Source organism: Syngnathus leptorhynchus, chromosome 16 (assembly GCF_054491065.1).
Source record: "Syngnathus leptorhynchus isolate UIUO chromosome 16, UIUO_Slep, whole genome shotgun sequence".
Lineage (NCBI taxonomy): Eukaryota > Metazoa > Chordata > Actinopteri > Syngnathiformes > Syngnathidae > Syngnathus > Syngnathus leptorhynchus.
This window is the reverse complement of record NC_141210.1, coordinates 972,921-985,131: the sequence shown is the minus strand read 5'-3', so window position 1 is coordinate 985,131 and position 12,211 is coordinate 972,921. Positions and strand designations below refer to the sequence as shown.

At 42.4% G+C, this 12,211-nt stretch overlaps 3 protein-coding genes across 6 annotated transcripts; all 3 read right to left on the bottom strand.

Moving 5' to 3' along the window:
* Positions 1 to 142: 142 nt before the first annotated feature.
* On the bottom strand, positions 143 to 1,857 carry hirip3 (HIRA interacting protein 3). 3 transcript variants are annotated; one of them, XM_085933822.1, is made up of 6 exons: positions 1,818 to 1,857; positions 1,317 to 1,377; positions 1,073 to 1,249; positions 738 to 885; positions 557 to 655; positions 143 to 471 (listed from the first exon to the last, which is right to left on the bottom strand). In XM_085933822.1, the coding sequence occupies exons 2-6, from the start codon at positions 1,320 to 1,322 to the stop codon at positions 296 to 298; spliced, it is 606 nt and encodes a 201-aa protein (XP_085789948.1). In that variant the 5' UTR covers positions 1,323 to 1,377; positions 1,818 to 1,857; the 3' UTR covers positions 143 to 295. The 3 variants fall into 3 exon arrangements, with proteins under 3 accessions (XP_085789948.1, XP_085789947.1, XP_085789949.1); XM_085933821.1 differs by having other exon boundaries at positions 1,743 to 1,848; XM_085933823.1 differs by having other exon boundaries at positions 1,073 to 1,246; positions 1,743 to 1,848.
* Positions 1,858 to 2,003: 146 nt separating this feature from the next.
* kctd13 (potassium channel tetramerization domain containing 13) lies at positions 2,004 to 5,182 on the bottom strand. 2 transcript variants are annotated; one of them, XM_085934833.1, is made up of 7 exons: positions 4,761 to 5,182; positions 4,182 to 4,438; positions 3,924 to 4,093; positions 3,707 to 3,796; positions 3,570 to 3,622; positions 3,269 to 3,464; positions 2,004 to 3,195 (listed from the first exon to the last, which is right to left on the bottom strand). In XM_085934833.1, the coding sequence occupies exons 2-7, from the start codon at positions 4,417 to 4,419 to the stop codon at positions 2,953 to 2,955; spliced, it is 990 nt and encodes a 329-aa protein (XP_085790959.1). In that variant the 5' UTR covers positions 4,420 to 4,438; positions 4,761 to 5,182; the 3' UTR covers positions 2,004 to 2,952. The 2 variants fall into 2 exon arrangements, with proteins under 2 accessions (XP_085790959.1, XP_085790958.1); XM_085934832.1 differs by having other exon boundaries at positions 4,182 to 4,442; positions 4,761 to 5,181.
* A 1,229-nt stretch (positions 5,183 to 6,411) lies between these two features.
* Positions 6,412 to 11,609, bottom strand: sez6l2 (seizure related 6 homolog (mouse)-like 2). The gene is made up of 18 exons (XM_085934158.1): positions 11,528 to 11,609; positions 11,336 to 11,464; positions 11,053 to 11,268; positions 9,909 to 10,036; positions 9,632 to 9,824; positions 9,386 to 9,571; positions 9,132 to 9,315; positions 8,791 to 8,954; positions 8,526 to 8,720; positions 8,263 to 8,401; positions 7,974 to 8,170; positions 7,706 to 7,900; positions 7,434 to 7,628; positions 7,162 to 7,353; positions 7,023 to 7,061; positions 6,796 to 6,913; positions 6,598 to 6,709; positions 6,412 to 6,511 (listed from the first exon to the last, which is right to left on the bottom strand). Exons 1-18 carry the CDS (start codon positions 11,583 to 11,585, stop codon positions 6,482 to 6,484), a joined length of 2,670 nt encoding a protein of 889 aa, XP_085790284.1. The 5' UTR covers positions 11,586 to 11,609; the 3' UTR covers positions 6,412 to 6,481.
* Between the last annotated feature and the right edge of the window lie 602 nt (positions 11,610 to 12,211).

Genomic DNA, 12,211 nt, shown 5'->3' with positions numbered 1-12,211 from the left:
AGCTGCTTCTTGTTTACTGATAAATGTGATGGGTTAACAATTTGATACACATTGTTAGAAAAAAAATGCTCAAATTACCTTTAACAACTATTGGTTTTGATCATCTATGTGATGACAATATGTTAACAAATTTCATAGTACATATAAATGATTTGACAAAACTTTAATTCTGAAACGTTTTTGCAAATAATGGCATTTCCCCTGCCGTAATATATAACATTAATACAATTTGAAGAAAAAACAAAAAAAGTCAAAGGATTGTCTCTTTCAAAACATTTGCATTATGAACCATGGCTCAGTCGCTGTCAGCATCATCACTGATGATTCCCTTTAGGTTATCCCAGTTTATTGCCCTTCTTCCTCGCTGGATGTTTTCTTCTTCGCTGTCAGAACTTACCAGCCGCCGGACTGCATCGAGCGGGAATTTGTCTTGCTGCTGTTGTGCGAGGGCTCCTCTTCGTTTAGGTCGGCCTGAGTAAAGGAATTTTGAAAGATCGATATTTGCCCTATTGTTAAGTCATCTATTTGGAGAGCAAGAAATAATATTCGTAATCACCTTGACAATCAATTATGTTGCTGACATCCAGTTCTGCAAGCTCCCGAGCTTCTTCTTTCTTCAGGCGTATCTTTTTACATTTTTCCAAGGATGGCTGACCTATGTAAAAGTGTAGTGCGCTAAACAAATGGCCAATTTCAGCCGCTCTCAATTATGAAGGCCATTAAGACTCCCCACTGACCGTGAACACCAATATCTTCCAACTCCTTCTTGAGTACATCCACCATGGCGCGAACAGAGCGACATTCACCGAGGAGCTTCTTGTAATTGCGTCTCTCGCCACAGAGAGAAATGTAGCGTTTGAGCCTCACCACCGCTTTGTCGTTTTCCTGAACAAACAACAAGATGTACGTGATTTACGAGAGCCAAGTTTTGGTTTTATTGTTAAAATAAATGTTCTCTGTTAGCTTTTTAAAAAAAATTGTATTAATGTTAGCACACATTTTTGTTTTGCTGATTGCAAAGAACTTAAGGCAATTTCAGTGATGAGATTTTATGGAATGACTCAAAGATCACCTTCTGTTTTTTTGCAGCATCGTCTTTGTCTTTTTTGGTCGACTTCTTTTTTTCGCTGAGCTTTATCCGCTTGGACGCGACTTCATTTTCACTCTCACTTGTAGTGTCATTTTCCGTGTCTCTTTTTCTTTTGTTTTCGATGTCCTCAGCCCCTGACTCACCGCCACTTTCGTTCTTCTTGAAAGCAAAATAAAAGATCTGGTTGTCATCTTGACTCATGATGATAACATGGGAAGTTGCATACCTGCATTTTTTACTACCGGTTTCAACTCCAACCTTGTTTTGAAATCCTCAAAGTCAGCGATCTGAGTAACATATGCAAGAAGCACAAATTACACAGAAGCAAACTTGAGAAACATGTTGATGTCGGTTGTTCATCCTGTTGTGTTGAGTAACCAGCAGGTGTCGCTAAAGTACAGCTTCCACCTAATTTGGTGGCTATCGTTACTTGACTTATCGAAACTAGATCTCTGATGCAACAAATCGTAAATTATGTCATAATTATCACGTTTGCACTTGTAATGTGTTTTTAGCAGCTTTCGGTTCTCGTTGAAGCATTCTGAAAGACCTGTTTAGCTTATTGTTGTACTTGTACGAGTCAAGTGTTTTCATAAGCGTTATCAGCAACACACTACTCTCTTTAAATACTTTTAAATAGCCACACGCGTACCTTTAATATTGTTCAGAACACAGCTGTCCTCGTACAAACAAACCGGCAGACAATTTCGAATTCACACTCACGCGCCTTGAGTAGTGGCGGGCGGCAGAAACAAAACGGAAGTGATGTGACGCGATATCCGGTTTAACTAATTACGTCGGCTACAAAATGAACGAGCTGAAATTTACTTTAGTTTTGTTGTTTTTTTACTTTTGATTTTGCAGTCATTTGCAAATTATGCACTAATTTGTTTAAAAAAACCATTCCACCAAATTGGATTTCCTACTCATTCAATTTATTCAGAACATTTGTCACCACAGTGGGACGGAAGTTGGATGGTGAAGTAGTGCATTCATGTTATTGGTTAATTTTTAAAAGGAGACAGACCTTGTTCAGTGTTTAAGAATGACATGCACAAAAAACATCTTTCCATTAACTGAAACAGGGGTGTATTAAAACAAACATAAAAACCTTGGACGTATTAAACGACTGCTAGACCAATAACTTGGATCAAGTATCAGTGGTTTGGTATAAGACATGAAGAAAAGTGGAAAAATCATGGCTCAGAATAAAATACAATGCAATCACCTTCAAACCAACTTAAATAACAACATCACAATTTAGTCATTACAAATCTAATGTGTGCTAGAGTGCAAATGTATACCCACAACTGTTAACGCTGGGATTGCATACAAAAGTTAAATACATGACAATAAATTAGGTTCATAAATTAATTAAAACGACATCCCAAAGCGGCAGCGGAAATAATTTAAATACGGAAAATTAGAGCTGCCCAGCAATCTCATCCTTGGACAACGTCACATGAAATGGCTACACACACTATTCCAGTGTTAACATATCTAAGCTAAACTTGAGAAACAAACAAAAATCACCTCATCTATTTCTGCAAAGTTGGGCAACCTGACAAAATACAAGAAGATCAAGCCTGAAAGTGTTCCCATCACAGCGGAGGCTGCCAGTGCATATCATCAACACCCACATCAAATGAAGGCGAAGAATATTGAAGTCATATTTCTGCCAGTTTTAACATCCCAGTCTATTTGTTTTCCTATTTCAAAGCGATACACAATCATTTATCTTGTAAACAACTTCTCCTCTCTCCAGTTACACTTTAACTTCATATTTTGACTACAGACAATGAAGATATTTCCATCATCTCATGGAGCGGGTTGTTGCGGCGTGCCGTTTTGTCTTCACATTTTTAATCCTTGTACACAGTTTGCTGGCCGTGGCCTCTTTCGTCATGCATGATGTGCCTCCTGACGTGGATCCTTCTCACTCGCCTGTCCCCTCCCACAGCGCCCTCTTCTTCCGATTGGCCCAGCGAGGAACCGGGCCCTCGAGAATCCAATAGATGCAACCCACCTGGACCTGATCGTCGGCCGGTCTCATAAATGAGGATGTTGAGGGTTTCTTCGAAAATGCGAGCTTCGGGAAACTCAACCTGGAACCGCAAAGGTGATGACAAAAGTGAAAGGTTGGTCGTTATTTTCAAAGAATGACTTGGCGAGGCTTACTTTGGTCTGCTTCTTCTCCGTGGCATAGACGATGGACGTGCAGCATACTTCCGCAATCTTACGACCTTCGCCGTAAAAAGACCAGCAGCAAATCTCGTCCCCCAGAACGTCTTTGACAAACAGGACTCGGCCATTAAAGCGGAGTACCAGTTTATCAAAAAGCTCGATGTTCTTCAACAAGTTGTCATCTGAATTGCTGGTCAAACAAAAATATTTTGGTTTTGATTTACTTTATGTAAGAAGGATTGGGCAATATCTATTATTCTACTTCATGGGTAGTTCATGTTCAAAACCTTTTTACCTGGTATACGAGTACTTGTTATTTCCTCTGTTGTTCTGCAACTTCACCACAGGCTGGTTGGGGGGGGGGGGCACAATCAATTTAAACAGTCTGCTAATTTACAACACAATATTAAAGAGGTAAGCAACACAATGCACCTTTCTACAGGTAGCAATCATCTTCTGCTCTTCTTTGGCCGACGTGATCATTGGGATGCGACACACGCTTTCAAATATGTCCGTTTGCTTCTAAAGGGGGACAAAGACAGATTTATGAAACATTGAATAATTGAACTGACTACTGGTATTTTTACTAACCCAAGGATGTTGTTTGAAATTGGTCCTTGGTTTGAAGTACAACGAACAACCATTTTACCTGCATGGCAGTGAGGCAGTGTTGGACAAGCCCCTGGACCCTGTAGTACTGGGCCTCTTTCAGGATCTCATCAAGTTCTCTGTGGTCGTCAGGGAGCGGTACCGAGCCATCCCGCAGGAAGTTCAAAATGATCCCAAAATGTCGACCGCTGCGATCTAAAATCACCCAGCCTGATGCAGAATGAGAAAGTGTAATCAGCCATTGGAATTATCCTCCAAAATCCAACAAAGTGGATCAACATTTTTCAGATCCATTCACCGTCTGAGTCAATGTCCACTTCGGTTCCTCCATTGCAAATGCTGTGCAGCAGGCTTTCCTCCTTGGTCAATGTCTGGACGGTTGTATAGTGAAGCGTCCCGCCCACATTTAACTTGACATATTTGCTTCCCAACAGACCCTGATGTCTGTCTTCGACAGTGCTCTGGAAAACAGGTTGGGAAACAGCAGACTGGGTGGAGTTTGCAGCATGACTGCTGACTGACGCCTCAGCAGACATGGGATTGATTGGTTCCTTTCTGGCTGGAATCACACAGGAAGAGTTTTTATGCAACAAGGGTTGACAATGCCGTGTCAAATAAGCAGTTTTTTTTTTTTTTTGATTTTGATTGCAAATAGCTTCATATAAAGAGAACAATATGTGGACTGGGGCCAGGGTTCATTTAAATTGAACAAATAAGCCTTACACTTATTTGAAGGAAACAATAAATCTACCTTAGCTTTTGAAATCAAATCAACACTCATTTTTTTAGTACCAGAATATGAAAACATGACACAGTAGTTCGTCTGGTCGGGAATCATTGTTTCGCAGTTATGTTATTAATAATAGATTGTACTTACCACACTGAACATCAAAATGATCTGACGAATAGAAGTATCCTTTAATTTCCTTAATTACTAATCGTTCCGGGAACAAAACACAACGCAAATCTTTCTAGTTAATCGAGAGCGAAGCTAACGTTTGACACTTCATTTTAAAGTTAGCATAGCTAATCAAAACAACAACATTGACTATTCCATTTTGCTTCTTTTCACATTCGTTCTGCTACTGACTCACGGCTTCACAAAGGAGACATTACAAAAGCAAATATTTACAGATAGAGTAACCCTATGAATTGTTTGCCATTAGGATTTTGCTCAGTTAATCTTGACAGCTAACTGGGTCACTCGTCACGAAGGATCGACAACTTCCGCTATTTTCTTCTTCTACAATTCCTATGGCGCAGCCCAAATGAAGGTTTGTCACGTTACTGCCCTCTGTCAAATTACTAAGGCATAACACCCTTCACCTGTCAAATGCAGTGCTTCCTAAACTACACCAGGGCAAAAAATATTGGGCCACTTTTGCGTCTATCAAATCATAATCGATTCTAATTTGTAAAAATGACATCACAACAGATTTGACACCATTCAACAGAGACTTTATTTCCAGCTCAGCAATTAAATTACTGCGTTCAAAAGAATGTACTCATATATGAAGCAAAGAAATGCTACTGATAATAATTACGTCTACCACGCAGCAGTCTCCAACTGCTCCCATTTGGCACAGTGAATGAGCCAAACAATCCCTTTTCAATAAATACATAATGCATTACAGCAAACAGCCAGGGTTGTAATTTTTCATCAACATAGTGCATACGACATCAAATCTGATATGTCAATAACTAGAATGATAATGGCAAGATTGAGCAGAAGCAATAATTTACAATCAGTGCATGCTATAAGCATAATGACATTCATGTCCTGACCTTCCTTCCCATGTACGTACGCTATGTTGTTATGAGACACTGGCTGTTTTTGCAGAAACAGCAAAGCATAAAACTAAACACTGCCTTTGTAAACACTACTTCAACAACAGATGAAAACACTTAAGGACATTATTTAACATTTTATTTTGGCACTGAATTTTCATTATCTAATTAATGAAAATATACAACCTCCCATCACTATTTAGAAGTGTAAATATGAGGTTTAAATGTATAGATCTTTAATTTAGCACTGTATATATATATATATATATATATATATATATATATATATATATATATATATATATATATATATATATATCAACCTCAGCCAAAATCAAGTCATATATTTACATTCATTGTGTTTGTGTATATTTTACACAGAGACGGCGTGAGAAAGAGAGAAAACGGTGAAATAACACATCATGTTTGCGACGTCTGCCACCAAAAAAAATAAGCACAAAACATTCAAGTGTTTGGTCAAGAGTGTAAAATTTGCGCATTGTTTATATTGCAAGATTTTGGCCTCACTATAATTGAACGAAATAAATAAACAATACTCCTGCGCCCTCCCTGCCCTTGTGAATTTGTTAACCATTGTAAGGCACAAGTCCCAATGCAACACTGACTGAGTTCAATTCCACCCACCAATCAAAGTAGGACTTCCATAATTAAGAAAATAAACACATGGTGCTAATATAATAGAAAGATGACAAATGAACCAAAAGGGGATTTCATGGTGTCATAGTAATAAACATTTTCTCCTCCAAAACAATTGAATTGTTTTTTTTTTTAAATCTCACCAAGATACCTTTAAATGGAAACTTCATACTCCCGTGTATCCTGCGGTTAAAAAGAGGAAGCAATTAGGAACGATCTATGAAAGCATAACTGTCAAAATACAGGAGAGAAATGAAAGATTTCCTCACCCCAGCCTCATAAAGAGGGTTGTTGAAATCCGACTCCACTGTGATGGGACTGTAAGAGTGTGTGTGAGAAAGAGACTTCCAGAAGAGCGGCTTCCATTCTAGTCTGCAGATGCTGGGCGGTGGGGAAGAAAACAACATTTAAGATATCCCTGTCAATTGCCAAACGTGGACGTATAAGTCAACACAAGCGGCGCTTACTTTGTATAGTACATGTAAATTCCTCCAATCAGTAGGATGACCAGGATGATGGGCAGAATTATTGCAAGAGCGATGTTCTCACTCAGAATCTGATGGGAGGGCTCAAATGATTGCGACACTGTAAAGGAAGAAAAAAAAGCCTGAATGAGTTTCAAGTCATAGCTGTTGTGGAATACAAGGCCTAAAAAAAAAAAAAAAAAAAGAGAGAATAGGAGAAGTACAACCACCCTCTAATTTGTGATCATCAAGAAGCTCCTCATAGGCCACTGTGTGAAATAAAAAAGAAAACGATCCATGGTCAAGAAAGACCGAGTGATGTAAATCACGGATTCAAAGCAGCAGAAAACAAACGCTGGAGATCTTTACCTTTACAAAAGGGTGGTGGGCTGTTCCACTGAGACGGGTGTCCGGGCACACAGGTGATAATAACCTCGCCGATGAGCTCGTAGCCTTCATAACAGAAGAAGCGCAAGGTTTCTCCTGCCTGGTAGCTGTGCTTGTACAATGTTTGGTATCCATTGTCTGGGACGCCGGGGTTTGGGCACGGGTCGTATTTTACTGGAGACAACACAGAGAGGCTTAGTCATGCATTTCCCCCCTCCACAATAAAAAAATGGAGCTGAACAAGTGGCACTTACAGACACACTTTGGGCTGTGGTCGCTCCATTTTGGGGTCCCGGTGTCTCGTCCGTGACAGGAGATTTGGTTGGGGCCTTCCAGTTGGTAACCTTGGTTACAGGAGAAACGCACGACGGTTCCCACTGCAAAACCGGCTTCAGGGCGCACTGAGCGCGCTCCGTTTACAACCTCTCCCGGGTCGGGACACTGCTGGACTGGATGGGGAACACAAACGCCATTGACCAAGCCTTTTCACAAGTGAGTCGTTTGGACAAAAAGAGTGCTTTGCCACCTTTGACACAGGTGGGTGGGCTGCTGCTCCAGGAAAGGTCCCACTGACAGGTGATGATGTCAGAGCCATTGATGTCATATCCCGGTTGACACTGATAGGTCAGCACGCTTCCTCTCACCGGGGAGGAATGGGACGAGCTGATCCACCCAAACTCGATTTGAGGGAGAGTTGGGCAGGTATCGTTTGGCTCAACCTCTATATAAACATAAGCATCAAAAAATATTAGGAGGAGTTGAAAGTCTTTTGATCAAATAGATGATAACCATACCACGATAATGAATCAGGAATCCCTGACTCAGGATGAAACTGGAATCTTCCGGATCACTTTGAAACTGAATAGTGACCTCCGACCCCCCGGATACAACTTGGAAGCGCTCTTTGGAGCCCAGGTACTGGCCGATGGCATGGGACATGAGATCGCGGCCATCGAAAACAGTCAGCACGTCGGTGTGGCGAATATTTAAGCTATCGGATGGATAGAAAACAAAGAGAAGAGAAAAAAAGACTTTTCTTTTCAACCAGTATCTTCAACAGACAGAGCGAGACTGTTGACTCACATATGGATGTCCAGTTCAATGCGCTTCTCTTCATTGCCGTGGATCTGCCATAAACAATCCAGGCCCTTGGAGTAGCTCTGAGGCCAATCGGGAGATAGGATGGTACCTGAGGGCTCGGTCAGTTCCCCTCCACACAGAGCTGAGGAAACAATCATCCAAGCAGGACAATGAGGCCCAGCAAACCAGCGAGATGGACATGAAAATTGGTTGGTCTTTCTGACAAGAAATCAATAAATGACTACATTTGAAAAAAAGCGTTCTACCTTTGCACACAGGCTCACTGTCATTCCAGTGGGGGTTGCTGGGGTCCACACACTCAATAGTGGCTGACCCCTGTTCCATGACGAAGCCCGGCGAGCAGCTAAAGGTAACCGTGGTGCCCAACTGGTAAGTGATGTCACTGCTGCTGAAGTTTCCATGTGGCATGTAAGGCTCCCAGCAATGCTCATCATCAAATGCTAGGAAAAAAAAAATCAAATCCGAATCAAATCCGCTGCCAAATGCTTGCCGCAGAATCTGGATGCTCACCCTCATATCGCAATGCCAGGAGTAGAGGGATAGAGGACGAATCTGCGGTGAGCTCCAAGTACAAAGAGGTGCCCTCGCTCAGCAGTCCGTGCTCTGGCACGTCATCCATATCGGAGTCGAAGAGAGGCGGCGACAGCGAACTGTTTCCGCTGCGCACAATTAACCTAAGAGGACAAAATGCAGAGTTACCTTCTGGACACTCTCGCAGTATGATGTCAGCAGATTCACACATGTATTTCTTGCACTTCTACGGATATTGCGCAATCAGAATAAACATCTACTTTTAAATCACGATGGCAAACCTTTAGAAATGAGTAAATACGACTACTTTTAGGTCTTACTTATCGTCATCTTCATCCAACGCGATCCTCTCAAAATGCAGGTGGAGTCTGTGGCCCTCTTTGGCCTCGAGTAACCAGTGGCAGCTCAAGTTGTTTCCGTTACTGTGGTTGGCGACAGACGGAGGAGGTGGCGACAAAATCCGACCCACTGTTGCGTTACGGATCCAGCCCCCGCAAGACACAGCTGAGGAAACATCACATTCTCACAAATGCAGCGCATTCACAAGAGCGGGGCTCTTCAAGAGGTCACCGACCCACACACTGAGGTTCCGCCGTGCTCCAGTGCGGTCGCGTGGTGTTGACGCAAGTGGCCACCTCGTGACCGCGGACTTGGAAACCGGGATCGCAATGGAAATGCGCTTGACCCCCGGGATGGATGTCGGTCACGGTCACCCCGCCGCTTTCGGGGGAATGCGGGAAGGTGCAGGACAACACGAACGCTGCGAGACAAGGCGGCGGGTGCTATTGCAGAAGTCCGTCTGACAAAAGATGTAACTTACCTTGATAATGCAGGATGAATTTGCCGTGGTTGTTGGACTGGCGACTGCGGTAGTGGATGTGCACCTGATTGGTGCTGCTACGAATCACCTGCCCCTCCCTCATTAGCGTCTCATTAGCTAATAGCTTAGGTGCGGAATCCCCGTGGCACATAATAGTCAGGGACTCCTCCTTGGACAGATTCACCTTCCTCACCTGTATGGGTGTTTTTGTCAAAATCATTGATATGTGTTGTGTGTCGTCGTCCCCCCCCCCCCCCCCCCAAAAAAAAGTGTTTACCTGAATCTCCACACCATAGCCTGCATACACTGTAATGCTGTAGGTGCATTCCAGCGGGGAAGCAGATGATGCAGAATCTGGCGACTCGACAATATCCTCCATCGCCGATAAGGATGCATTGCACTGAACTGTAAAATGACAGGAGGGAAAACATTTCGTCAGATCTGTAGATGCCATAAAAATCCAACAATAGCCATCTATGATTTGTTTTCAGCCAACCCAGCACTTGTGTACAAGTACGACTGTTACCATGGTGATGTGTTGTTAATCTGCAGCACTTTGTTCAATAAAAGCAAAAGACAGCAGACGCTTACACAACTCTACAGTATCACAAATATGCATGGAAAGTCGTGGTTTCGCCTCACCGACGTCCTTCGGAAGCTTCGCTGATCAATATTTTTACATCTTCGATTTCTGTAGGCGCGTGCTCCAGTGGGCCACTTGGAGATTGAACTTGCGGAATGTTCACGTTAAGTGGCTATTCTGGCTTTTCCTCCATACTAGCGCATCTGGGTCAGATATGCTCATTTAGGGCACAGCACATCATCTCCAGTGTGCCCTTATTCCTTCTCGCAGGACCTGGCTTGAATAACTTATATGCTTTTTCATGCTAAAGGAATATTCAAAAAGTACAAATAGGATCAAAGTAGTGTTATAGCTTTCCTCATTTTGGGATGAAAGATATTGCAAGGCTACTCAAAAACATCTTTTATAAATTAACCAGTTATATAACACATTACTATGGTCGATAGCAAAAAAAAAAAAGACTTATGTAACATTTGAACTATTCCAAATAACTAGCTACACGCATGTTGTCATGTTGTCGATTCAACCAGCGTCATGTTACCTTGTTGCTATTCAGCATGACGTTGCGCTGAAAACCAGACACTTGAGCCACCAGGAATGGATATTCAAATGATGTCATATATTTTGCTTCGTAATCTATACCTGCTAGATTGAAAAAAAGTAAAACAATGTCCTAAGGCACTCACTCTCGTGTGGTCTTGCAAGCTACGCTAAAAACTGCAGTAAGCTCTTTGGTCTCTTGACATATTTTGAGAAGTAAGCTGCTTTACCCAAAGGATCCATTCCATACTGCTGATCATATTCAAAAAGATCATTGTGGCAACATGCACTTAGTTACCTGGCATGTGCATTGTGGTTATAGTCGTGGTGGTGATTAGAGTGGTGGTGGTCTCCTCTTCGATGGGAACGAAGGACATGCGGCTCCTCAAGCCCGCGTGGCCGCCCGCAGACGAGGAGCCCAACGCCGTGGTGAGAAGTCCTGGCGAAATCACCGTGGCGGTGGACTCGCTCTGCTTGACACCGGGCACCGGCCGTGTCGGATTGGAGGTTGCGCCTGCCGACGTTCAATGAAAGATTTTTCATCCTGGCTTGTGGGTCAACCTTTGTTATTATGGTCATACCTGCGTTGGCAGAAGAGTGACCGAGGTATTCCTTACTCTGAAGGGCGGCGTGGGTCAGGTCACCCACGGGGTAAGAGTCTGGGGGTGATGTCGGCGGTGTATCACTTTGGGGAATCATCAAGCTCATGGCTGCGACGACAACAAAAGCTCTTTTGTTCAATAACAAGTCAAATGCACACACACATCTGTTACCTGAAAGTTGATGGATCACGGTGACGGACAGGATCACGGTAAATGATGTCAACGCCATGGCTCAAGAAGAATCCAATGATCTAAAAAGAACAATCTGGTTCTGATGAACATCATCATATTTCGTTTGACCTATAAATGCTTTTGTGCTCTTGATGTTGGGACTTTAATGGTTTGGCAATATACAGATGTCAGATTTTTATTTTGTTTTCAAAATCTAGTTGAAAGTCTAATTTTCAAACTCTTAACATCCCATTTCTTTGTTTATGTAGTGTGTGTGTGTAATGTAAGCTAGGAAACAAATATTAATAGTGACAGATTTTTTTCTTTCTATCTGATACGCCATGTGCAGATTGGGATTAGGGAGGCATCGCTATGCACGGAAAGATGCATTCATTAAGGAAATCATTCATTCCTTTACATATCAGCCAAATCACAACCGTGGGCCAAACGAACGGGTGCAAAATGCATCAAAAGGAAAATACCCATGCTTGCACCTGCGTTCCCTCCCCCAAACCTGCAAACGCATTTCGAAAAAAAAAAAGCCTTCTTCCAAATACCTAATTGAATCCGCCTCTTTCTTTCTTTCTGTCGCAAACGGTTTTTGCTGCCATCATTTTATGATTGCAATGAAAGAAATAAAGGCACATCGAGGCGTTCCCTTCCTCGCTGATGCCAGCCAGCCCC